Source organism: Apium graveolens, unplaced genomic scaffold, assembly GCF_009905375.1.
Source record: "Apium graveolens cultivar Ventura unplaced genomic scaffold, ASM990537v1 ctg8565, whole genome shotgun sequence".
Lineage (NCBI taxonomy): Eukaryota > Viridiplantae > Streptophyta > Magnoliopsida > Apiales > Apiaceae > Apium > Apium graveolens.
This window is the reverse complement of record NW_027421284.1, coordinates 17,100-45,061: the sequence shown is the minus strand read 5'-3', so window position 1 is coordinate 45,061 and position 27,962 is coordinate 17,100. Positions and strand designations below refer to the sequence as shown.

At 35.1% G+C, this 27,962-nt stretch overlaps 2 protein-coding genes across 3 annotated transcripts; one reads left to right on the top strand and one right to left on the bottom strand.

Annotated features, from left to right (window-relative positions):
• Positions 1 to 1,120: 1,120 nt before the first annotated feature.
• Positions 1,121 to 27,039, top strand: LOC141705109 (uncharacterized). Of its 2 annotated transcripts, XM_074508181.1 has the most exons (9): positions 1,121 to 1,472; positions 1,552 to 1,622; positions 2,242 to 2,322; positions 8,320 to 8,368; positions 13,174 to 13,278; positions 13,922 to 14,019; positions 24,379 to 24,466; positions 24,864 to 25,218; positions 26,623 to 27,039. In XM_074508181.1, exons 1-9 carry the CDS (start codon positions 1,194 to 1,196, stop codon positions 26,874 to 26,876), a joined length of 1,380 nt encoding a protein of 459 aa, XP_074364282.1. In that variant the 5' UTR covers positions 1,121 to 1,193; the 3' UTR covers positions 26,877 to 27,039. The 2 variants fall into 2 exon arrangements, with proteins under 2 accessions (XP_074364282.1, XP_074364283.1); XM_074508182.1 differs by lacking the exon at positions 8,320 to 8,368 and having other exon boundaries at positions 1,126 to 1,472; positions 13,194 to 13,278.
• LOC141705108 (uncharacterized) lies at positions 17,556 to 21,437 on the bottom strand. The gene is made up of 4 exons (XM_074508180.1): positions 21,114 to 21,437; positions 18,554 to 20,396; positions 18,358 to 18,476; positions 17,556 to 18,262 (listed from the first exon to the last, which is right to left on the bottom strand). Exons 2-4 carry the CDS (start codon positions 20,388 to 20,390, stop codon positions 17,786 to 17,788), a joined length of 2,433 nt encoding a protein of 810 aa, XP_074364281.1. The 5' UTR covers positions 20,391 to 20,396; positions 21,114 to 21,437; the 3' UTR covers positions 17,556 to 17,785.
• Positions 27,040 to 27,962: the final 923 nt, after the last annotated feature.

Here is a 27,962-nt window from a genome sequence, read left to right as displayed (position 1 = left end):
TGGATATATTATTGTTGAGTATTTCACCGCCTCTGCTAACAAAAAGAGCAATAGAGATGTAATTCGAGTCGAGTCGAGTGGAGTTTGTGTTTATTAAATTTAAGTTTGAGTTTTTTTAATTGAGACGAGTCGAGTTGAGTTAAAAAAAAATCGCGTCTGAAAATTATGCCCGAGCTCGACCCGTATAATAAATGAGTCGGGTTCGAGTTACTCGCAAGTTTTCGAGTTTTTCGAATTTTTTAATCGAGTTTTCGAGTTTTTAAACGAGTTTTCGAGCTTATTGTATTTGCACCGTATTTTTGAAAAAAAATTATAACTTAGGTATTTTTGAAAAAATTCCTGAAATTAATTTTGTTAACGAAAATGAAGTTATTAAGTTATTATTTTATTTTAAAATTTAGATAGCACTTATCGTATTTGTTAACTAATTAGAGTTGAATTGTTTTAAAAATAAATAAATTAAACTCATATTTTTTAACATTTAACAATAAAAAAATAATTAAATATATTTTAAAAAAATAATTCAATTCAAATTTTTTACCAAATATAATAAAACGTAATAATGCCGATATATAATGAAAAACTAGTAAATTAGTCTGTAAAATTAATTTTATTAGACAAATGAATGACACATATATTTGTAAACACATAAATATTTTTTTAAAAAGTAATCGACTTCGATTTCGAGCCGAGTAGAGTTCGAGTTCGAATTTATCGAGTCGATCTCGAGTCGAGCTCAAAAAAAGTCGACACGACTCGAGTTTTTTATCGAGTCAGAAAATATATTCAAGTTTGAGCTCGATAATGATGAGTTCGAGTCGAGCTCAGCTCAATTTATCAAGTCAAGTTCGAGCCGGCTCGGTTCAAATTACACCTCTACAACTGCAGACTGCAGGTCGAATACCACCGTTAACCTTTGTACCCTTATCATTTATTTTTTCTACTTCTGTTTTTTAAACCTCCACAGAGCTGGGACCATCCAATTGTATCATAATTATTTCATTAAACAAACATTTTTCATTTTTGTCTTTTGAAAGAAAAACACACATGAATTCGCACTGGTATTGAATAATCTCAATAGCAAGGACCTAAACGTAAATCAATTAAGGACACAAGGGCAAAAACGTTAAAAACAACAAAACCCCCAAAATATCACTTTCACGACTCGGTACTGAGTCGAAAAACCGAAACAGATGGCTAAAAAGCGAGATGGTGAACGCAGCACTAACCGGCGCAAAAACATATCGAAATCGCCGGCAAAAACAAATCAGTCTTCCGAGTCATCTAACTCGTCCTCCAACTCAGATCAAACACTCAAGCCTCTAAACCTTTTCCTCATCTTCATCGTAATTTCCGCCATTTCAATAATCGTATACCGTACATTATACGGTTCTACGGCAGTGAGCGTAGTCCGTTCCGTATACGATCGTGACCTCGTCAAAACTGAAGTCAAATATCACGAGATTATCGCTGTAAGATGGTTATATCTGTGAATGGTTTCATTGTTTTTTGTTTTTCTTTTGGTTCTAATTTGTGTTTCTGTAATTTTAGGAGCATTCGAGAGTATCGTCAAATTTATCGAGGTTTTTTCAGAATCCGGTGCTTGCTTATGTTACTCCGTGGTATGATAGCTGTAAATTTTGATAAATGTTGCTGTATTGTTTTCTGTATGTGTGTGTTTGTGTTTAGGATTTTACAGTGAGGTTAAATGATTACGAGGGACTGAAGTCTTGACGAGCTAGTATTTTGTTACGAATCTAAGGTTAAATGATTGTGAGCTATAATATTTGGAGGATGGATGAAATGTGATTAATTCATAGCTCGAATTACACCGCATAATTTTTAAAAGAAGTACTTAAGCAATCACTATTTTCATTTTAAGAATCGATCACAGAAAGATTATACCGAGATAGAAGGATACCAAGTTGCTCTACTAGCCTACTGGGCCCTTTGTGATTACAGAAAGATTACCGAGATGGAAGGATACCGTTACTTGTATTTTCACATTGTACAATCCTCTTGGGCAATTTTAAGTAGCAAACTCTGTTAATCTTTTATGCGTACTAAATTCTGGTTTAAGTGTATAATCTTATATGGAGCGTGGTTCCAATATTGTAGAATAGTCATGTTATAGATAATCTTATTCCAGAAACACTACTTGATGTACGAATTTATAACTTTATTCTCAGAACACTGAAAATCAACGAGTAGATAACTTTTTTTTGTTCAAAAACATTGCAGGAATTCCAAGGGCTATGAATTGGCAAAAGAATTTAGCTATAAACTTAACCATATATCACCTGTGTGGTATGATCTGAAGAGGTATGCAAAACTCTTGTTAACAGTCTACTATATTCAGCTAGTCTTTGGTGTTGTAGAATTTTTTTCTTCTCTACCTCTGAGTTGTCAACCCTTTATTTGTACTTTCCATCCATTAATATGAAATGATCATATATTGGATCTTAACGGCCAACTGTGACTGGATGTTACATCAAAAATTTAAGGAAGAAACTCAACATTTTTTAATATTCCCAATTATTATATTTTAGTAAAATGATGTGACGGATAATAAATCTACATGGCAAAGCTTCTGATCTAGTATCATGTCTTCAGCTATTTTTTCCCCATTTACTAAGAATTAACAATACTCGTGGCCTGTTTACTTCCAGTAAAATTTCCAGTTACTTATATCTGGATTTTCGAAATTTCCCGAGTTCTCCTTCTCTTAAAAACCACTGAAAATTGAGAAAAAAAGTTCATTAGAAAAAAACAATAGATCAGTGAAATACGTATATTAATTATTTAAAACTGCAACATAATTTTTTTTAATATTCTTGATTCAAAGTTATATACATAATGATTGATTCACATGTAGCCAATCGTTATAAATGATGATGTTGATAAAATAATGTTAAAATAAGAATAACTTCACTTGAATATCTTTATATATACTCTAAAATTGAAGTAGCCGTTAAAGGTTAAGGTGTTATAGCCTGAGTAAGTGCAGCAAGTATCATAATCTAATTAGTATTTATGTTGTGATTTTTTTAACTTTCCATGTTTTAGAGTAATAAAATTATTATTAAAAAATATAATACTATCCATAATTTTAAATTGACGTGATGTATGATATGTACCAAAAAAATTATTTTATAAGTTCTAAGGAATATACTGCTAAATATTTTAGTTTTGTAAAAAAGGTATTTTATAAGTTTGGGGATTCTTTTGAGTCAAGTTCTAATAAGGAAACCCCGAAGGAACTCAAATTTTTGGTGCAATTGCCCGTGAATTGAGACAGCTAAATTTTATTAAAATAGTTTCATTAGCTTCGGAGGTATTGTAAAGTCTTCAAAATAAGATAATACCATTGTATGAGTATAGTAAAGTATTTGAAAGAAAGAGATTAAGAAATATATTCATAATTTTTAGTAGATTGCGCCTTAAATTAAAATTAAAATATTCATAAACAAATAAGTAAAAAAAATATGTTGATTCTATCAAAATTGGGGAGCACCAAGAAATTTAATGTACCATGGGTAAGGTTGTTATTGCTAACATGATAACTTTTATACAAAATGCTGATATGGATAGAAAAAAGGGTGGTTCGAATAGCATATACTAATATTACTGAAAATATTGTTAAAATACTTTTACGAGAAGGTTTTATCGAAAACGTGAGAAAACATAAAAAAACCAAAATATCTTTTCTGGTTTTAACCCTATGGCATAGAAGGGATAGGAAAAGGTCATATAATTTTTATTTTTAAATTTAAAACGGATCAGCCGCCTAAGATGACCTGACTTCTCGATTAACACAACTGCCACAAAATACACACAACTCGCACTATATAATACTACAGATTAAGCAACAGCGTTGGATTCATAAACTGACAATAGTGTTTACTGGAGTTTCCAGAGCCCAGCCTCTCCTAGTGCGTAGAAAATAGAATAACGATTACAATATTCAGACATAACGATAATTTAGGTCCCTCATCCCAAATATCCCTTCTCCCCTTTTCCTGTTGAAATTCCTCTTTGGCCCTTGTGTGTGATATGTCCCTTCTACCCTTTCCTTTCTTTCTTGAAAAAGTCAGTAACGGCTTTGACCGATTTTGGTGCATCACATTACCCTGGCCCCTAAAAGTCACCTTGTCCTCAAGGTGGAAAGAGGGAAATTGTTGTTCAAAGAGCTCTTCGAACTGAGGTAGGTCACGCCATTTGATCAATGCTCTGATCCTGGTGGTGTTGCCTTCCTTCTTGTGTCTCACTTCAAGTAATTCCTCTGGCTCCACCTTCATTTCCAATTCTGCTGTCATTTGTGCTGGGAACAACGAGGAAACTGGGGCCTCTCCAATGGACCGTTTCAACTGTGAAACATGAAAGACAGAGTGAATTCTGGCTGTGGGTGGAAGCCCCAATTTATAGGCCACTTTACCTATCTTTTGGATGATGCGATACGGGACATAAAATCTGGCTGCCAGCTTCTTGAAAGGACGCCGTGCCAATGGTTTCTGGCGGTACGGCTGCAGCTTTAAGTATACAAAATCGCCTTCTTCGAATGTCTCGTCCCTCCGTTTGGAATCTGCAGCTTGCTTCATCACTAGTTGGGCTTTTGTGAGACTGAAATGAAGGTCGTCCAATATTGAATCTCGTTCTTGGAGCAATGCCTCTACACTATCAACTGGGGTTTGTCCTTTTTCAGTACGAACTACATGAGGAGGGTCGCGGCCATATAAAATTTTGAAGGGACTTAATTTGGTGGAACAGTGGGGTGAGGTATAATAGGAGAATTCTGCCCAAGGCAGCCATTGAGCCCAATACTTGGGTTTGTCACCCACAAAACAGCGAAGATAAGTTTCAAGCCCCCGATTTACAATCTCAGTTTGCCCGGCGGTTTGCGGGTGATAAGCCGTACTTCTTCTCAATTCAGTCCCATGAATTTTAAAGATTTCTTTCCAGAATGTGCTCAGAAAGATTCGATCCCGATCCGAAATAATCAATGTCGGAAAACCTTGTAGAAGAACAATCTCCTTTATAAACACAGAAGCTACAGTGAATGCATCGAAGGGGTGTCGAAGCCCAATAAAGTGTGCAAATTTTGACAACCGATCAACTACCAGTCGTATCATATATACCCCTTTAGACATGGGAAGACCTTCTATAAAATCCATTGACAACCCGTCCCAAACTTGCAGGGCTATATTTAGTGGTTGTAGCAGCCCAGATGGCAACTGTTGACAGACTTTTTGCTGTTGGCATGTTGCACAACGCTGCACATAAGTCGTAACTTCCCTCTGCATTCCTTTCCAATACCAGTCAGTTGCCAACCTGAGGTAGGTCTTCAATTCTCCAGCATGACCTCCAATAGGGGAGTCACGGTATTCTTGCAACAACTTTGACTTAAGAGACAAATTCCGAGGTATCACTACTCGGCCCTTATACAGCAGCCTGCGGTTGCCAACACTAAACCGGGGGTGAGAATTATCTCCTGCTTGTAAACTGGTGAGCCGTTGCTGAACCTCAGTGTCTTGCATCAGTTCCTTATCCAATACTTCCCACGATATGGTTGGAATTGTAACCAAAGCCCCTAATGCAATGTCCCCCTCGTGTTTTCTGAATAAGGCATCGGCAACCCTATTTGACGCCCTCGATTTGAATTGGATTTCAAAATCAAAGCCCAAGAGTTTAGTCACCCATTTTTTATACTCAGCATTGACTTCCCGCTGTTGTGTAAGAAAGCATAGACTCTGCTGGTCACAACGGATGATGAAATGTCGACCAAGTAGCATACTTGTTAAGACGTAAAGACGAGGCTAGATGACACTCTACCCCCTAACCGCCTAGACGGTTAGACGCTCACCTAGACGGTCATTGGGCGGATTGTACGGTTACTATATAAATTGGATATATTTTATATGTACATACATTTTATATGTTGTAATAAAATAGAGTAACAATAATTATATTATAAAAGTGAAATCTTATAGAGTAGGTAAAAGAGAATAAATATGATGCATACAAATCAAGCAAGTACTTTAGCTAAACTAGATAAAATCATAGAGATCAAAGATGTTTTTATTTCCAGGCTGTTTTTGTCTTGAACTTGGTATTTCACCATAATCATCTTCAATATCTTCATCATCGTTGTCATCTGGAATTATGTCATCACGCTCTTCTTCCTCACTTTCAGACTCGTGTAACCGGAAAGTACGACGAGAAGAACTTGCACCAGTACCATTTCGGCTATATGTTAAAACTTCCTCTGATCTCGAGCTGGTATTGGTTTCCCCACCTTGATCACGATTGCGCTGGTATTGGTTTCCCCACCTTGATCACGATTGCTGTTACGAAGATTACGCACTGCACTTGCTGGACCAGCTGCTATAGCAACATTTTCCCATAAAAGATCTTCTCCAGGATGAACAACATCACCATCTGGATTACCAACCCATTCACCACTCCAATTAAAGTCTTCAAGCGCAATCAGATCAAACTTCTCCCCAAGCTCACGCCGCTTTTGAAATCGTTTTCATTGTACTGAACATTCAACCTTTTATGTTCCAAGCGATTTCTTCTTTTAGTGTGAATCTATACAAATTTAAACAAATAGACATTGAAGAGGTTGTGAATTTCTAACTGGGGCTATACTAAATAAATTTTAAATTAGAAGTTTAAAATTCTTACAAACTCAAAAGTGCCCCAGTTTTGCTCACAGCCTGATGAAGAGCAACAAAGACCAAAGATGCGTTTTTCTATCAATGCAAGGTTAGGTGCACGACCCCCGAAAGCACTCCACCAGTCCACTGACATACACCAGGGACTATAAATTAATTGAGAATCATATAAACAAAAAATTCAAATTAATTATTTAACAAACTTAGTTACTAACGAGGACTCTTCGTTTTTCTTTAATCAATTGCCATTTGTCTTGCAAAATTTTCTCTAGTATGCTCATAATTATCAGTTTCGTTACTCTCTGAATTTCTAAAACGTCATTGAAATCTTCCCGGAGCTTGCAAGCATTACGATAGTCTTTCTCTTGTATGTCAAAGAATTTTCCAGGATTTAAAAACAAACCAGCAGCATACCATTGAACCTCTATTTGCGTATCCCAACGTTTATAAATAATGTTAATAACATATTTGCAAAGTGATGCATTGTTCTCGAAAGAATCTCTGGTAGTTTTTTTAGCAAGTTCCATTGCTTCAATAATATCTGGCATTGCTGCTTTTTCATCAGCATCGACTACTCGCAAAGAAACTAGAAGTGGTTGTGCTGCTCTGATACAATTACCAACATTATTCCAAAATGAAGTTGAAATAATCTAGTCATAAACTTGTTTTCTAGCCTATGTTTTGGATAAGCTTGACCTGCTCCGGTCATCATCTATAAAAAGCTGCCTCAGCGGGGCTTGAAATTTACACAAAGATTGTAATGTGAGAAAAGATGTGGCAAATCTAGTTGCTCCAGGCCTCACAAGTTCCCTGCCTCCTGTTCTAACTGTCATTGCATTATGAAGACAACCATGTCTATAAATAAATGTTTTTATCCTTTTGGCGTTCTTGATCGTAGTATCAAACACTTTGTAGCTGCCAATGTCCTCCAACATTAAATCCATGCAGTGAGCGGCACAAGGAGTCCAGAACAAAATTGGAAATCTTTCGGTTATTAGTAATTGACATGCCTTCTTGTAGTTGGCACCATTATCCCTCGCAATCTGAATCACATATTCCTTCCCAATCTCTTCAATTTTGCTTTGTAGTAAATTTGCCAACATCAGATGATTGTGTGACTCGCTCAAAGCATCCACAGAACCCATAACAAATGTTGCATCGGGACTGTTTGCAAGAAAGTTAATCAGGTACCTTCCCCTTCTATCCTTCCAACCATCTGACATGATAGTACATCCATACTTCTTCCAAGCACTTTCGTGTTTTGTTCGGAACTGATCAGTTTGTTTTTTCACTTTTTCAAGCAATGTAACTCTTAGTTCGTGATATGATGGAGGCTTTAGACCTGGCCCATATTGCCCTACGGAATCAATTATCACTTTATAATGTTTCGAATTTGCGACATTAAATGGTATGCCGCATGCGTAGAAGAACTTCGCAATGTGTAAATACACTCTTTCTTTTTCTTCAGGTGTTTTTCAAATGTTCTTCAAAGTAGTTTGCTTTGAATCTTTTTCTTTGCGATGCCTCTCATGAACTTCTTCCGGAGTCTTTCTCAGCATAGATGCAATTGTTTTTGTAGGCTTTGGAGGTGGAGCTTGAGGCTTTGCTAATTTATAAAGAGTTGATGCCTTCTTCCTTTTTGCAGAAGTCCCAGAGCGCTTGGAACAGAGCTTGGAATAAACACGGATGCACTGGTAGATTGTGTATTTTGGCCCGATATTTCTATGATATCATTATCACTATCTTCCTCACCCATATAGTCTAACATGAGAGGTTTTTTTCTTTTATTGCCGATCAATGCTTCACGCATCTCTCTCATGATTTCAGTAGTTGTATTGGGGCACTTGCTTACATCTCCATAATTAGATGCCAAGTGTTGCTTGAGTCTGTTGATTCCTTGTTTAACCTGTTTCCCGCAGAGAACACATTCAATACATTCTTTACGTCCTGGATTAGGCCAATATCCATACCTTCAACCGGAATCATCCGAGTTAGCCTTACATTTAGGATTGGTTTTTGGATCAATTGATTCAGTGTTGTTTCCATATTCAGCCATTACATGCCCTACCAAAGAGTAAAAGAGTAAAAAGAAGGAAAGAAGAAGAAGAAAAAAAGAAGAGAAGAATATATATATATGTATGTATGTATATATAAATCTGGAACTGGGTTGGACCGGGTCTAAAATAGAATGGGTTGGACTAGGTCAAATCGGCCCAGGTCAAAATAAGACCGCCTAGGCGGATTTTGGACGGATTTTGGACGTCTACCCGTTTTTCACCGCCTAGTCGCCTAGACGTCGTCGGCGACGTCTAGGCAATGCCTTAACAACTATGCCAAGTAGATAAGGTTTCCATTTTTGAACTGCCAAACATATGGTGACCAATTCTTTTTCATAAGCTAAAAGCTTACTGTAATAAGCTTCTGCTGCATCAAGACGGCTCCAATGCCGTATCCAAACGCATCTGTTTCAGTCACAAACGGCTACTCAAAGTCTGGCATGGCCATCAGGGGTGGGGAAGACATGGTCTTCTTTAGTGGTTCGAATGCTTCCTCTGCTGCTGCTGCACTCCAACCGAAACCATCTTTCTTTAACTGCTCTGTTAACGGCCATTGCAAATGAGCATAATTTAATACAATTTTTCTGTAGTAGCCCGTGAGGCTGAGAAAACCGCGAAGTTCCCTTAAATTCTTCGGTCTTGGCCATTCGAGCATGGCTTTAACCTTATCGTGATCAACAACTACCCCATACTTCAATATGATATGCCCTAAATACTCCACTTATGCCTTGCCACAATCACACTTTTTGACGTTAACGTGCAAAGAATATGCTGCTAGCGTGCTTAAAACCAACCCCAGGTCCTCCTTATGCTCTCCCGTTGTTCGACTACAAATCAAAATGTCATCGAAAAATACTAGAACAAATCTTCGAAGGAACGGTCTGTAAATATCATTCATTAACGATTGAAACGTGGATGGGGCGTTCATTAAGCCAAATGGCATCACAAGGAATTCGTAGTGGCCATCGTGGGTGCGGAAAGCTGTTTTGTGGATGTCTTTGGGCCTTGCCCGAATTTGGTGGGAACCCACACAGAGGTCCAATTTTGAAAAGATTGTATCCCCATTCAATTCATCCAATAATTCATCGATGACGGGTATCGGGTATTTGTCCGAGACGGTCTTCTTGTTTAGGGCTCTATAGTCGATGCAAAAGCGCCACAAGCCGTTCTTTTTCTTTACTAACAATACTGGGTCGAAAACGGACTCGTGGAAGGCCTAATGATACCTGCCTCTAGCATCTCAGCAATCAATTTTTCTATATCATGTTTTTGGTATTGAGGGTACCTGTACGGTCTAACCCCAACAGGATTGCTCCCTTGTTTGAGTGTGATGGCGTGATCATGAACTCTTGATGGTGGCAGCCCCTTCTGTTCTTCAAAAACCTGTGAATATTGTTGTAATACCTCCTGTAAAAATTCCCCAGCTACTGTCTCCAACCCGTCTCTAGATTTCTGTATGTTGGTTTGCGTCTCCAGTCGATTGCACTTGACTAAGTACCCTGTTCCACCTTTTCGTAAAACGCGCTTCATTTCCTTTAAGGAGATCTGCGAGCGTACCAAGGATGGAGCCCCGACTAGAGTCACTGGGTTCCCCTTTCACTTCAAATTTTATTATTTGTTTTTTCCTATCGGTCAAAAACATCCCTAATTTTTCTAACCATTGAACTCACAATATTACGTCCGAACTGCCCAGCTGTAGAGGCAGGAAGTCCTCAACGACCTCAGGACCCCCATCTAGTTGCAATGTGACCCCCTTACACACTCCCTCCCCGCTAATGGTCTCTCCATTCCCCAATGACACTCCAAACCCTCCTAACTCTGAGACTTGTACCCCAGCTGCCTTCACCATACCTAGTGAAACAAAGTTGTGGGTAGCCCCGGGGTCAATCATGACTACGACATCGTGACTACCGGTCAGCCCCTTTACTTTCATAGTCTTAGGATTAGACAGACCAACAACTGAATTGAGTGATACCTCGGTCACCATTTCCTCTTGAGGGGATGGAATTGTGTCGCTGTCTTCACAATCCGTCACTTCTTCTTCTTAAGGTATTAGCATTACACTGAGCTCTTTATTCTTGCATTTGTGACCCACAACCCACTTTCCATCACACCTATAACACAAACCACGAGCCCTTTTTTCCTGCAACTCCTTATCAGTCAAGCGTTTAACATCCCCCATTCCATTTGTTGCTTGACGTGGCGACTGAACTGAAAGCTGAGATTCTAGGGACCTCGTTCCCAACTACGCACCACTGTAGGGCTTGTTGGAGGTGTATACGAATAAGGAACACTCACTGTAGACCCCTTGCTGTACCCTGAGTAACCACCTGTGCTTATAGATCCCCCATTCCACCTCCTGTTTTATGTCACCCTATGCTTTTCTTCCACGCGGACAGCACACTCCATAACTTGTTCCAATGTAATGGGATTAAGCAACCTCACTTCTGCCTTTATTTCTGACTTGAGACCATTTATAAAATGACCCATTAACATTTCTTCCAATAACCTGTCCAATGGCGCCGCGGTTTCTATAAACTTACGCCTATATTCATTCACAGATGCAGTTTCTGTTGTCGACAACCATTGCTCATACAGGGAGCGTCCATTTACTGCCCGAAACTGCCGTAAGATGAACATCTTCAGGTCTGCCCATCATCGTATTGGGTGCCTTTTTTGTTCCCATTGATACCACCGTAATGCCTCACCCTCCATGGCTACCAAGACAGCCTCCAACATTTCTTCTTCATTAAATCGATAAAACCCAAAGTAGTAACGTTCCACCCTCAATATCCAACCATCGGGATCACTCCCGTCAAACAGAGGCAAATCTAATAGTGTTCCTACCCATACCACTTTTAATACCATTATCTAACCCAATAATAACAGAACTAAGGTTTTGTGAAGAAGAAGCTACCTGATGCAAACCCATTTCGGCCTTTCCCGGAGCTGGTGGATGTGTGTTTGTAGCTCAGTAATCGTTGACTGCATCTCTGTCTGAAACTTTAATTGTTCATTCCTCATGGTATTTAATAATGTCTCTTTGTACTCTCTGCTTCGATTGATTCGACCTTCCAATCGACTAGCCACCGCATCTATTTCTGAACCCAACCTTGTCGCCGCCATATTCTGGCCTTGCATCAACACTCCCGTTAACGATTGTTGCATCGCGTCCATCGCCTTCTCCACAGCTGTTGATACCATCCCCTTTACCGCCTCTTCCAGATTTGTCAGCTTCTCTTCTATTGACTCCACCCTTTGAGCTACCGTCGGTGGCCCCATCGAATTCAAGTGCTTTAGTACTAATTTAAGATGACCTGACTTCTCGATTAACACAACTGCCACAAAATACACACAACTCACACTATGTAATACTATATATATTAAGCAACAGCGTTGGATTCATAAACTGACAATAGTGTTTACTGGAGTTTCGAGAGCCCAGCCTCTCCTAGTGCGTAGAAAGTAAAATAACGATTACAATATTCAGACATAACGATAATTTAGGTCCCTCATTCCTAATATACCTTCTCCCCTTTTCATGTTGAAATTCCTCTTATGCCCTTGTATGTGATATGTCCCTTCTGCACTTTCCTTTCTTTCTTGAAAAAGTCAGTAACGGATTTGACTGATTTTGGTGCATCACACCGCCCTGGTCTCTGAATATATTCGAACTACCAACGAATTCGTATAATTTTAGGTGGGATGGGAATTGTAATTATTTCAATGTTACTAAATTTTTTACAATGCACGTTAATGTTTATGTATATCGTCTAATTTATATTGTATATATTTTGTTTATAATGATTATGATATCATTAGTTTTCTTGTGTACTGGGATTCAATTTTTTTTTAACTTATGTACTAATTCTTTATTAACTACTTTGTAGTTTCCTATTTGAATTTTTATTTTGTCTTTGTTCGTGGACATAAATAATGTGTTATTATTGACAGAGTAATGTCGTCACTTGTCACATATATTAACAGGGAAATAAACAAAAATGGTAAAAAGAAATTCTTGTATTGAGGTTCGCACGTGTGTTTCTTTTAAAAGCAAATTTACTCAAGTTTACCATTTTCCAAAGAAAACACTCCATATTTGTTTTTCACTGTTTTCAAAATTGTAGGGCATAGGCATAGACTAGGAAACCGTGTTTTCCATTTTTTTTATATTCTCCTTTTCGAAAAGACCTAACTTGAACATGTTTCTATGTTTTTACAAGTTATTTCTGGTAAACATGTGAAATAAACAGGCCCTTAGTAATTATAAAGTTGTGTAGACTATCTGCTTTTATCCGGCCAACTGTAATTAGATTTTACATCAGAGAGGTGGTAAAGGGGAGCGACCATTACAAATTTAATAAGTTATGATTTAGTAAAAGAATGTTACTACTAATTATTATTATATGTAACGTGCTTCTTTTTCTGTTTAATGTCTTCAGCTTTTTGTTTTACATTCCAGCCAAGGAGCCAATTTAGTACTTGAGGGAAGACATAATGCCGATAAAGGATGGATTTCAGAGCTTAGGAAGAAAGGAGATGCCCAGGTACCATATACATGGTTATTGGAAAGTACAAGTTGTCTTTGCTTCATTGTCTCAAAAGGTATTAAGATGTAACAGGTATATGAATGTGCATCTCAAAACTATTTTATGAAGGTAGATGATTATTTTGCTAGTATTTCTGCACCAACTTGTACTCTTCATCTATTCTTCTGGACCTCAACTACTAGATAGTAAAGGCAATGAAAGTGAAAAAACATGTTAAATTTGACCTTGAAAGTCAAGGAGTTATCATTAATACAAAATTTCGATCATGTTCTCTTCAGTAACAGAAAGTTCTTGAAAATCAGTGATCAGAGGACTTACAAGTTACAATAGGCTTTTCTGCTCTGAACTCTGGGTTATTGGTCTTTGAGCGTTTTATTTATTCATTATATACAAATTTTTCTAAATGAGAAATATAATTTAGTGATTTCTTATAAATTTTATAGAAGAGTAAGAAGTGATTTATCATCTTAGTCATAAAAGTACTCTAGGTATATAAAGTCAAAAACCAAAGTTCGCCCATACAGTTATAGGACAATAGTTATCATCAAATAATTTCCATGTGTTACTGGGTTGTCGATATGAATTTTGCTAAATTTCTCATTCTTGACCAACTGTTTACTATTAAATTTTAGTTTTGTAGATTGTACCCAGAGTAGTCCTGGAAGCAGTTCCTATGGACCTACTAAAAAAGAAGAAACAGAGGGATAAAGCGATTAACCTCATCATTGCTGAATGCAGGTAGAGTGTATGCATTTTCTTTTCTTCACATATGTTTCATTCTCTCTGCAAGTAATTTTGTGATTGTATTGTTTCTCACTTTATTAAAATATGTGAATAATTAAAGAATGGAACGCTGTCAAGCCTCTTTGAGATTGGATTGTGATAACTACTATTGGATCAATCAAAAAAAGAACTGACGAGGGAACCTCAATTACACGTTCCTGGCTTCCAGCAGATCTGATAAAATCTTTGTTAGACCCTATGTAAAAAGGCAATAAGGGGGAACCCCGCTCTTTTATTGATCCAGCCACAACCACATTATTTTTCATAAAAATGGCAAGAACATGATAAGTTACTATTAATACATCGGGTTCTGGTACATAGGAAACCCCAATTATTTAGTAACAAATGTACTACATCTTTTAAGTCTCATAATAGTTTAAACCCCGTGCGATGCACGTGTTCCCTTTAATATTTAAATTATTTTAATCTAATCATATAAATAGAATAAATATGTTGAAGTTGTGATCGTAGTTTAAGATAAATTGTGGTCGTTGTATAACGGGACAAGGAGACTATATTTAGTAGTTTAGCAATTTAGTAGTTTAGTAGGTGTATAACGCGATTTATTTTTATTTTTAATAACTAAAATAAGGAATTAACAGTTGTACCAATTAAACTCCATTCCGGTTTTTATAGTCATATAAGTGTTTTAGTTGAAAAAGTTGACATTGTTGTCATGTCGATGAGTCGAATCGAGTCGATGAAGGTCCACTTGTTGACTAGTCGAATACTTGAATAGTCATGGACTAGTCACTCGACAAATTAATAATAATTAATTAATTAATATACAATAATGTATATCTTATATGCGTGGCTTTCCACGATAAAAGTCTAACACTCTTATACTCATATATATATATATATCAATCACAAAATAGAAATGTTAAACATAAACATATCTTTTTTCCATTTTATATACTCACATAGATATATAGATATCTGATCATACCAATATATTAATTAATTATACCACATGTATATTCAGTTTTAATCAATTTATACATACATAAACACACCCACATAAAAACCCACATAACAATATATAAGTTAAAATTAGCATGTTGATTTTTGCTGATGTTTAGTAGGTTTTTAGAATTTTTTTATTTTTTTCGTTTTAAATTTTGATTGAATTTTGCATTAGTCGATCGACTAGTCGACCAAGTTGAACGACTAGTCGATAAGTCGACTTGTCGACTGACTAGTCGACAATTCGCAAGTTGAGCTCTCCAGTCAATCTTCTCAAATCGACTAGTCGACTAGTCGTCGACTAGCGACTAGTCGTCGACTAGCGACTAGTCGTCGACTAGCGACTAGTCGTCGACTAGCGACTAGTCGTCGACTAGCGACTAGTCGTCGACTAGCGACTAGTCGACTGTTGTGACAACAATGAAAGGTGATTGGTTTATATACTAATCAAGATAAAAATGTATTTAAATTTAATAGGTCCTAAAAATTATTAAGTTAGCACAATTAAGTGAAAATAGCATGAATAATTAAGTAAGGTTAACTAAATAGTTTCAGCAAGTATCGACCAAACTGAAGAGCAGGCTGTTATTATATGAGAGACAACGGATAAAATTATGGCTCATATATTCTGTTTACTTGGTAGTGTTTGAAACCCGGTTAGGTTGGGATATGAGAGCAAAAGGCTCTCGAATAGGGTTCACGCAGGTAGGGCTCTATTTAGGTGGGGCGATAATTAAATTGACAAACAATTTATTATAAAAAAATTTATATATAAGACTAATTAGGTAAATTCAGCGTGTACCAAAAAATAGATAACGATAACCAAATTATTAATTCATCTATTATAATATAGTATAGATAGATAGAAGTATAGATGGATACTATACATATAGTATAAAATCTTTGTCTTCTTATAATTACAAGTAGACTTCTTTGAGTGACTTTTTTTTGATCAAGACTTCTTTTAATAACTTTAATATAATTTGAATTAGAATATATTACAAATTAAGAGCAATTACGTAATTTCAGCAAGTACCAACTGACTACCAAACTTTCAATATTTCTTCTATTATAATATAGTACTAGCCTATAACCCGTGTGATGCACGATTGTTTTAAATAATTATTATTTTATTATTTTTATTTTAAATAGTATAGATATAAAAGAAAACCTATAATTTATTAAATAACTAATATTAACCAAATCCAAATAATTATATTTAGTTTATTTTTAATTATATTTTAGTTTAGGTTGCGTATTATTGGCAGGAATAAGCAGTATACATTATTTTGATTTTTCCCGATTCCATTATTATTTAGTTTTAATTCTAATTTTGTATTAGTTCAGTTTAATAGTATATTTTTTTTAACCGCATCAGTAGTATTTATTATTTTGTTTTCACCGATGCAACAAATTCAAGTAACAATATTTAGTTTTTTAACCCCTATCAATAATGTTATTTTGTTTAAACTCGAATGAGTATTATATGGTACTTAATTTATCCCGAGTATTGTACACCTATTTTGTTTTAACCCGTTAGGCTCATTATAGTGACCAACATATTATGCTGTTTGGCTCTAATTTTGTTATAGCTCGATCGATAGTATAATGTGCTAGGCTCATTATACTGACCAATGGAATGTATTATCTTCAACTTGATTTTAATTTTTTGCTTTAGCCGGATTTATGATATACATTAATTTGCCGTCTAGGCTAATTGTACATACAAATGGATACTATATTGGTTTATAAAGGTTCATATACCTACAAACATATACAAAATTGGTTTCAATAAAGTAGTCTGAAGGTCTACTTTTGTTTTAGGACAAACACTAAAATTATTATTTCATTTTTGCATGCTAGGCTCATTTTACTGATCAACAAATTATCTGAGGATATAATTTTTTTAGCACTGTTTTCTTTAAATAATATGTTTCGATAATTATATATACTTATATATTCTTGATATTTTTAGAAAATGAAGTATTTTAATTAGAAAATACATAATAGATAATGCGTTTTAGCTAAAAGGATATGTTTAGTTATTTGTAATTATAATGTTATCAATTTACTTTATTAAATATAATTGTCTGTGTTATTTTTAGGAAAAAAGTGGGTTTCTTGGGGAAAATATAGAAGTGTGTTTTACCTTATAAAGATTATTTATTGGTTATTAATAAATTACAATAATATAATTTTATTCCAAGCAGAAGTTTTCGTGATTTTTCTGGAAAAGAAGGTGTTTTAGTTAAGAAAGATAGAAAAAGATAACGTGTTATGATTAAAAAGAGTAATTACCAGTGATATTTTTAGATAGTGCATGGAATTTCATAAAAATTACTTATATAAAAGTATACAATTAAGTAAAAATAATTTGGTTTGTTATTATTAAATTACAATAATATTATCTTATTCTATTAAATAAAAATTCCCATGATATTTATAGAAAATACGGTGTTTTAGTTGAGAAAAATAAAAACAATTGTGTTTTGATTGAATAAGGTAATTATCGGTGATATGCATGGTTGTTAAGTCGACAAGTCGACAAGTCGAGCCCGAGTACCGTGGAATTGACTAGTCGACAAGTCGCCCGACTAGTCGTAAAAAGTCGTAAATAGTCGACAATATCCTATTTAGAGTAATTATAATATATAATATAAGTAAACAAACTTCAAAATAATAGTTGAAGTAAAAACTAATAGATAATAAGTTCAAATATCCAAAGTCAAACATCTCTAATAAAATAAAAACATAACTAGAGAGTCAAATCAACTAAACAAACACAATCATGCATCATAATCATCCATCTCAGAATCATCTCCATCTCCTCCTTGGGTATCTCCTCGGGTGGGACACCATAATCATCTTCCACTTCCTCATCATCGAAAGGAATATTATCTTCATCTTCATCTTCTTCATCAATCCGATCTTGTGTCGAACTAGTGTTCCGTCGAGTATAGGTTAGAGTGGAACCACCTCTAGCTCTCCTCGGAAAATTACGTCCCTCAAGTGATTCAGATGCACCCGAAGCTATATCCACCGCTTCCCAAAACCTATCCTCAATGCCAACCCACTCATTAGCCCATTCCAAGTCCTCAAATACAAGTGGATCAAATTTCCTTCCTAGCTCACGTCTCTTTTTGAATCTTGAATCAATCTTCCGGTTGTATTGGACATACACCAAGTCATTCAAACGTTGATGTTCCAACCTATTCCTCTTCTTTGTATGTATCTAAATTAATTAAATGTAATTAGACCAACAATAGGAGAAATAGTTGCAAATTGGCAATAAAGTAATAAACACTTTAAAAAAGACGAGGCACTTACAAACTCAAATGTACTCCAATTACGTTCACAACCGGAAGATGATGCACATAAACCAACAATACGCCTAGCAAATGCTTGAAGCTCAATCGCACGGCCTCCATATGCATCCCACCAATCAACTAATATATAAACAAGAATAACACAAAATAAGCATTCTTTTTTTTATGAAATTTACAAAGTTTTGAAATGAACTTACGAGGACTTTTTGACTTTCTATGCTCAATTGCCATTTCCCTTGTAAAGCCTTCCCGAGTATTTTTGTAGGCATCCGCATAATCACTTATTTTGTTCCTTGTATCCCTATCCTTGACCATCTTCTCAAGCACATCGTTGAAATCTTCTCTAAGTCGTGAGGCATAGTCGGGATCGTTTTCAAGAAGATCAAAGTATCTCCCGGGATTAAGAAACAAAGAAGCTCCATGTAATGGTTTTCCCATTTGAATATTCCAACGATCATCAATGATTTTCACCACTTTGTTCCTGATTGCCATTTTTCCACCTCCAAATTTCTTCTTGACTTCGGCTTTTACATAATCAATAGCAGCTGCAATTTCAGCCAAAGCAGGCCTTTCATCACCATCCGCAATGCGCAACACTTGAAGAAGTGGCAATGATGCATCTACACAATCTCCAACATTACTCCAAAAGACGGACGAGAGAACAGTGTCACAAACTTTCCTTCCATTTTCTGATTTTGATAACTTTGACATGGTCCAATCCGACCCACAAAACAAGAAACGCAATGGTTCCTGTTTTTTTTGCAAACTATCCAATGTAAGAAAAGCAGTGGCAAACCTCGTAGCTCCAGTCCTGATTAGGTCCCTCCCATTAGTCTTCTCCCTCATAGCATCAAGAACACGCCCATGCCTATAGATAAATGTAGTGCATCTTCTTGCCTGGTTGATTGTCTTCTTAAATGCTGGAATTTTGCCAATGTCCTCCAACATCAAATCAACACAATGTGCAGCACATGGAGTCCAAAATAAAGTAGGCATCCTTATTTCCAAGATCTGACCGGCTAGCTTGTAGTTCGCCCCATTGTCCGTCACAACTTGCACAACATTTTTCTCACCAATTTCCTTTATCTTACTTTCAAGCAAGTTTGCCAACATTTGTGCATCATGTGATTCACTTGAAGCATTAACCGAACCCAAAAAGAAAGTACCTTCGGGACTATTCGCAAGGAAGTTTATGAGACTTCTTCCTCGCCTATCGGTCCACCCATCGGACATAAGAGTACAACCATACCTCTTCCAAGCCTTTTCATGCTTTTCTTTCAATTTTTCAGTTTCGTCCTTCGCCTTTTTAAGTAGAGGAACCCTCAATTCATGATATGTTGGAGGCTTTAAACCCGGGCCATATTGGCCTATGGACTCAACCATCACCTCATAACTCCTAGAGTTCGCCGCATTGAAAGGAATCCCACATTCATAGAAAAAATTTGCAATATGCATATGGACCCTTTCTTTCTCTTCCGGAGTTCTTAGGCGGTTCTCCAAAGTGGTTTGACTTGCCCCTTTTCTATGCCTATCTTCCACAACCTGTTCTGGGGTCTTCATTAACATAGAAGCTACTGACTTGCTGCTCCCTAACGGCGGCTTTTTGGAGTTAGATGGCTGGGCAGCAGCCTTCCCTTTACTTCCAGCAGTAGATTTTGAACTTGGTAAGGTATTTGATGCTGCGGTTGATGGAATTTCCTGAACATCATCATCGTCGCTGTCCTCTTCAAAATTCTGCACATTTTTCTTACTCCTCTTCTTCTTATTTTGAACAAAGTCGTTTATTTCTTTTGTAATATCTTTGGTTGTTTTGGGACATTTAACAATATCCGGATAACCACCAATCAAGTGTTGTTTAAACCGATTAATTCCCCCATGATTTGAATTCCCGCAAAGAATACACTTAACAACATCTTTGTTAACTTCCGGCATAGGATAAAAAGCATACTTCCATCCGGGATCATTTGATCGACTAGCTTTTCTTTTAGGATCTTTAGCCAATTCCCTCCGCGTACTTTCAGTTTCGATATCCATTTTTTTCTGCAGAAAGCATGTTGAAATTAATGTTATAATGTTATACAGGTGCAAGCAGTGGGTGTACTGTAATGAAGCAGAGTGAAGTGAAGCAGAGTGAAGTTAAGCAGAGTGGGAGCAGAAGATCATTTTTTGATTCTGCTCTTTTTTTGCAACAGAAGAAATAGTTAAAGAAGAAAGACCCACTGTAATTTGATGACGATGTGTAAATGTACACACAGTTTGTTTGATTGTGAAATATAAATAAAATTGAAAACTTGCTTTTGAAAAATTGATAAATTAAAATTCAGATGTAATTAAAAAATAAGGGGACTTTGTTTTTTACAGTAAATATTAAAATTATTTTGAAAGAATAACAATAATATTATGTGAAATAAGAATAATTAAAAAAATAAAAGTAATGAAAAAACCAGTGAACAAAATTAAAATGAAAATAATGAAAACAATTTTTGATAATTAAAGTAAAAATCAAAATCGAAATTTTAAAAAGAAAGTTTAATTTTTTTTAAAAGAAAGTAAAAAGAAATTATATTAAATTTTTAAAAAGAAAGTTTAATATATATACCTGTATGTATATACAGTATATACATACGCACACGACGTTAAAAAAAATTAAAAAAGATGGAGATAAGAAGTTAAAAAGATGAAGAGGGAAGAAGCAGAAACACAGAGAAGAAGAGATAGAAGATTGGAGAAGAAGAGACGAAGAGAAGAAAGACTTACCGGAGAAAATGGAGACGAGCCGCCGCCGGAGACGAGCCGCCGCCGGAGAAGAGAGAGGATTTAAGTCGTGCTGTGCCCTTTCTTTCTTTGTGTTTGAGACAAACAAAACGTAAGTTAAACTCCAACAAACCCTTTTTTTTCCAAGTCGGGTCAGTAATAAACCGGGTTTTTGGTCGGGTTTCGGGCCGGGTTCCGGGTCGGATACGGGTCGGATCCGGGTAAAGCCCATGAACTTCAAACTCACAAGTCGAGCCTCGACTTTTTCCCACCTGTCGACTTGTCGACTAGTCGCCGACTAGTCGACGACTAGTCGTCGACGTAACAACAGTGGTGATATGCGGTGTATGCTTTCATGAAATTACTTTAATTAAGGGTAATTACGCAAAATTAACCACCAAAAAATAGGTACAGTATCAAAACTTTCGTTTGCACCGTAAATTTTTAATATTAAATAATTTGATTGCTTTTAATATTTTTTTAACTCGATTGAATATTATATTATTTTAGCCCGGATGAATCATACATATTATTTTGTTTTATACTGACGTCATTATACCGACTAACGATTTATATTCGGGTTTAATTTTGTAATAGTCAGATCAATTGTATTTATTATTTTATTTTGTTCCGAGATCCACTATATTGTTCTGACCAAAACCCACTAATTATATATAACTTCGAATTTTATTTTATCCCGGATCAATAATAAATTTTGCTTTAACAGGAATGAAAAATGTATATTATTTTCCTTTATCGTGAGATCATCATACTAATAAATGATTATATTTTAATTTTTAGTTTTATTTTAGTCCGGTTCAATAGTATATAATTTTATTTTGCCCTAACGAATATATATATTATTTTTTGTCCGAGACATGTACACGATATAACAAATTACCTCTATTTGGTAATGTGTTTTAGTTAAAAAATTTAATTGATTTATATACCAATTAAGATTAAAATAGGTTTAAAATAATAGTACCTAAGAATGACCAAGTAAAGGTTATTTAGTAAAAATAACAATTTAGCAAAAATTACATGAATTGTACCAATATCCCTTGCTATGTACGGGTATTTTAATATTTGTTTCTTTGTTATATATGCATATTATATAATTAAAATAAATTTGTATCAAATATTATTAGTAAAATTGATTGGACAATAAATGAGCTCATGTTTAAATCAAATTGTCATACGCATATAAGTTAAGATATAAAATTTTGTTTTAGGCTGATGTCATTATACCGATCAACGATTTATATTCGAGTTTAATTTTTAAATAGCCTGATCAATTGTATTTATTATTTTATTTTGTCCCGAGATCCATTATGTTGTTGTGACCAAATCCCATTAATCGTATTTAGCTTCCTTTAAATTTTATCCCGACTCAATAATTTTTTTTATTTTAACTTTTTTTTTTATTTTAACAGGGATGAATGATTTATATTATTTTCCTGTATCGTGGGATCATTATACTAATAAATGAATTATATTTTAATTTTTAGTTTTATTTTAGTCTGTTTCAATAGTATATAATTTTATTTTCCCCCGGCGAATAATATATATTATTTTTTGTTCGAGAGATGTACACGATATAACAAATTATCTCTATTTTGGTAATGTGTTTTAGTTAAAAAAGGTAATAAGTTTATATACCTATTAAGATTAAAATAGGTTTAAAATAACAGTACCTAAAAATAACCAAGTAATGGTAATTTAGTAAAAATAACAATTTAGTAAAAATAACACGAATCATACCAATATCCCCGTGCTATGTACGGGTATTTTAATATTTGTTTCTTTGTTATACACATGCATCTTTTATAATTACAATAAATTTATAGCTAATATTATTATTAAAATTGATTGGAAAATAAATGAGCTCATGTTTAAATTAAATTGTCATACACATATAAATTAAGATATAAAATTGAGGATGTCTAGAGTTTGGGGAGCTGCATTATATATTACTTGTATTAAGATAATCGTAATTAGTTATTATAATTGTCAAAGTATTAATATTATTTAGACGCTAAAGTTTTTTATTTGTAATAATGTACAAAAAACCTTTTATAATAGTCACTTTAATAAAAAAGATACATATAAGGGAAAAAATATACACGTATGTAAGGGCATATCACGAGTTAGGAGATTCAGATTTATAATAAGAAGACACACGGTTGAGGGAAACCAACTGTTGACGGTGGTAATCCCGACTCTTGGTGGACAAACGGAAGCAGTGAATGAGTTGGTCGACTGATGATATATGTATATATTGGGATGATCATAATATAGTCCTCTTTGACTATTAATTGAGTTTAATAAATTAAAATAAATATAATTTTAAAAATTATTAAGTTAGGGCAGTTAAGTAAATTCAGCGTGTACCAAAAAACAGCTACCGTACAAAAACTTTCAATGTTTCGTCTTTTATATAATAGTATAGATAGATAGATAGATAGATAGTATAGATAGATAGATTACTGTAGTCAGCATATTCTGGTTAAAATCTAGGCAGGAGGCAAACAGAATGTGTTCCTGGCAAGAAACCGTCGAAAGTTCACATTATGTACAGATAGCATGCAACATATGTTTTTTGACTAATCCTTATAATGGGCATTCCCTTGTGCAAGTCAGTATAGTTTTTTACCAGATAAGTATATCTGTAAGTTTATTGGGAGAATAAGAAAGAGACTATGGCTTTCTATTTTAAAGGAGCATCAATATAATAAAATTGCACTTGGCTTTTTTTTTTTTGGTGATACCTTTTCTACAATACCTATTAGGGTTGCCAAGAGGTTGTCAAAGTTGATGTGACATGACACTCTTGGTTGCCAATCTATTGAAGTTGCAAGTTTGTCAAGAGTTTGCCTAGCAATATTGCCAATTCTCTGCAACTTCCTCAAATGGTTAAAAATACATATACAAGTACAAAAAGTATATACCACTAATACTTATTACAGTTTAGGAATTATTTATAATGCGATCAGGAAATACGTTGGCCACTTTTAAGGGTGCTAACTGCTAACTATAGGACTGATTTTTGAGTAAATGTTGCTAAAATTGGCATGGAAGAAAGAGAAATTAAAAAATTAATGTATGTAATGATTTGTCAGAAGATGGTAACTTTCTTAGCAACCCCCTATTGAAGATGCCCTTATGAATATATGTATGCATGTTTGTGCATGCGACATGTTACATGTGTATAATATTTATGTTCCTTAAGTACAAGATTTAAATCATCATTGTTCCTCTTTATCTACAGTGAAATGGAATATGATGGTATTGTGCTAGAGTCTTGGTCAAGGTGGGCTGCATATGGTGTCCTGCACGATCCTGACACGAGGAAGATGGTAAAAACCAAATTTTTGCATACCAATGCAGTTTATTTAACCGATTAAGCATCTGTGCTGCATTGTTTCTTTTCCCTGTTCGCTTTATGTGTGATAGAATCGAACCTTTATATCTAGAATAGGATATAGCAATTTATTAATTTGTTTTCTGACTGTATCAAGCCTTGTAGAATTCAAAGTCATAAGTATCAGCTCCTAGATCAATTCTTTGAATTACTTGCTCCACATTTTAGAAACGGTTTTCAAGAAAAGAAAGGAATTAAGGTTGTAATTTCAACAAAATTTTACATAAGCTCAATTCACTCGCCACTGGTTAGGCTGAAACAACTCCATGTTTGGTTATGTGTGGAAACACATTCATACAACCTTTGGTCTAAACTTACTATTCTGAGTGCAGGCACTGAAATTTATACTAGAACTTGGACAAGCGATGCATTCTGTGGGCCTAGAGATGGAAAGCAAGAAAAGTCTGCAGTTAGTGTATGTTATAGGCCCACCACGTTCAGAGATGTTAAAAGAGTATGATTTTGGGCCTGAAGATCTACGAACTTTGAGTGATGTGGTAGACGGTTACTCTCTGATGACTTATGACTTCTCATCCCCTCAGAATCCTGGTCCAAATGCACCTTTGAAGTGGATACACTCCGTCATGCAGCTGCTCCTACGTAGCACCGATAGCAGCTCTCAAACTTTGGCTCAAAAGATATTTATTGGGATAAATTTCTATGGGAATGATTTTGCTCTTTCAGGAGGTATCTCTATTAGATCAGTTGACTATTATATATATATTAATTATAAATCTACATGAATATCCACAAGGACTATTGCTTTAATCATAGAGTTATTTGCAAAATGCATCCCCGTGGTTTGGCCAAAATGCATTTTTTTACCTATACTTTAGATAACTGCATTTTGCATCCCCTTACTATTTCGGCGCGACAAATTGCACCCTTTTCGTTAAATTTGTTAAAATTCTCAGGGGCATTTTAGGAAATTAAAATATTTAATTATAATTAGATCATTATTTAAGTTTTTTGACCCTCTAAATGATACTTTTCGAAAAAATTTAAAGAACGAAAATTATAGAGAACGAAAAAATCTTTTCAAAACAATAACATTCAAAATTATCAAAAAATTTACGAAGCCAAAATTAAATAAAATATATACTTATTGAATTTATTAAAAACAATTATAAAAAAAATATTTCAATTTTGAACCTTTTTATTTCGAGAAGATCTTTTTATTCTCTACAACTTCTGTTCTTTAAATTTTTTCAGAATGTATCGTTTAGAGGGTTATAAACCTTAAATAAAGATCTGAAAATAATTTAATATTTACATTTCCTAAAATACCCCTGAAAATTTTAACAAAATTAACGAAAAGGGTGCAATTTGTTGCGCCGAAATAGTAAGGGGATGCAAAGTGCAGTTATCTAAAGTATAGGTAAAAAAATGCATTTTGGCCAAACCACGGGGATGCATTTTGCAAATAACTCTTAATCATATTTAGGGTTTCTTCATGCAGACTTACTTTCGCATCTATAAAACTAACCAGTTTCGTAGACTATAGCAGAGGTTTTTCACATGTGCATGTGTACTCTGTAGTCTGGCCGATGTTTCATGGGAAGTTGTGAATTGTCACAATTCACAAAGTTATTGAGATATTTGATAGGAGCTTATTTTTTTTGGTATATGCTCATGCTTGACCCAATGGTCCAGTGCCTACTTGCGGATACTCGGACCTTCTTGGATGTCAAGAGATCTGCAAGGCTTAATCTAGGGGATACTCATCTTCCCTTAATAATACTAATAGGTCAAGGTTTCGAACCTCGGTGGAGGAATGCATGTGTGAGTATTTGTATATCCTCTTCTTTAATTGAACTTCTAAAAAGAAGTGTAGAGAGGACAATTATCTATAATGACTATGAATGTCAACTGACATGAACTAATATAGAAATATTCTCCCAGTTGCCTCTTCACAGCAACTTCTCATCATTGCACTTGAACTTCTCTGCTTGTTTTCTTCATGCTGTCTTTTCAGTATCTATGTGCTGCATGTTTGCTCAGTGGTGAGCACTGAGAATTCATTTGTTTGATTGCATATATTATAGCTTTAGAAACATACCGAGAAGTTATTGTTGCTTTTAAAAAATTCAGGCTTAGGTGGTGGTCCAATTATTGGAAGGGAGTACCTCTCTTTGATGGAGCGTTATAGACCATCTTTGCAGTGGGAGATAAACAGTGCCGAACATTACTTTGTGTATACTGGTGATCAAAATGACCAGCATGTGGTATTTTATCCGTCTTTGCTGTCAATTGCAAAGCGCCTTGAGGAAGCACAAAGTTGGGGAGCCGGCATCTCAATTTGGGAAATTGGGCAAGGGCTTGATTACTTTTTTGATGTTCTATGATAGCAATTGTGTAGTAAGATGGTGTACCATAGTTTCAGTGCATGTTTTTTTCCCATTAAGGACGTGCTTAACGAGTTTTATGTTTAGGCTAACAGTGCATAGCATTAGAAGAATACGTAACAAATGAGGGTGGGAACTGAATATAAAGATTTACTTACGAGTATGTTCTTGAGAATTATAGGCCTGAATATCAACAAAACTCGAGAATCCCTATAACATCTTCACGAACAAACAGATTTTATGGTCGAAGTGTGTGTGCGTACTACTTTTTCAAGGGAATTAGGGCTGTAATTCGAGTTGGGTGGCTCGCGAGCTCGCCCGGTTCGCGAGCTCTCCCGGCTCGAACTCGTTTAAGTGGGCTCGGCCTGACTCGTTTAGTTAAACGAGTTAAACGAGTCGAGTTCGGGTAGAGGTTCCGACTCGTTTAATTACTCGAGCCGGTTCGGCTCGACTCGTGAAATGAAAGGAGCCGAAAGAGTTTGGGTAGAGATTTAGGCTCGATTTAGAATGAAATTAAACGGGCCGCCTTGCTCGACTCGTTAAAATTGGCTCATTTAGCTAAGCGAGCTGGCTTGACTCGACTCGTGAAATTAAACGAGTCGAGTTCGGGCAGAGATTTAAGCTCGTTTAACTAAACGAGCTGGCTCGGCTCGATTAATTTCGGCTTAAATTACGCCCGACTTGAAATTCGGCTCGTTCAGCCCGAATTACAGCCCCTAAGGAAATTACTTAAGATCTGGGTGTGGTGTTTGTTCCCGAACTTTATGCTGTATTAAATTTTAGTTAAATTAAAGACTTATGCTGAATTTGTCAAAAAAATTAACTTCACTTTAATATATTAAGATTTTCAACAAATTTTACAAAACATAAAGGGAAATGAAACTTTTTTTAAATGCTTTGCATGCATTTTAAGACTACTGTAAAATATAATTTTATAATTTATTTTTAAATTTTTTTTTTTCTATATAAAAATTTAAACATTATATTTTTATTTAAAAAAATAAATTATTAGTGAACCATGTTTTACAGGAGTTTTAAAATATGTGCGGATCTTCCGTCTCCCAATTTAAAGAATCCAATATATTT

Bases quoted from the DNA above. Each gene is read 5' to 3' on its own strand.
- LOC141705109 (XM_074508181.1), top strand. From the start codon at position 1,194: ATGGCTAAAAAGCGAGATGGTGAACGCAGCACTAACCGGCGCAAAAAC. The intron at 14,020-24,378 runs GTAGAGTGTATG...CTTTATCTACAG, and splicing joins CTCATCATTGCTGAATGCAG to TGAAATGGAATATGATGGTA. The intron at 25,219-26,622 runs GTATCTCTATTA...TAAAAAATTCAG, and splicing joins TGATTTTGCTCTTTCAGGAG to GCTTAGGTGGTGGTCCAATT.
- LOC141705108 (XM_074508180.1), bottom strand. From the start codon at position 20,390: ATGGATATCGAAACTGAAAGTACGCGGAGGGAATTGGCTAAAGATCCT. The intron at 18,477-18,553 runs GTAAGTTCATTT...TTTATATATTAG, and splicing joins TAGAAAGTCAAAAAGTCCTC to TTGATTGGTGGGATGCATAT. The intron at 18,263-18,357 runs GTAAGTGCCTCG...TAATTAATTTAG, and splicing joins ATTGGAGTACATTTGAGTTT to ATACATACAAAGAAGAGGAA.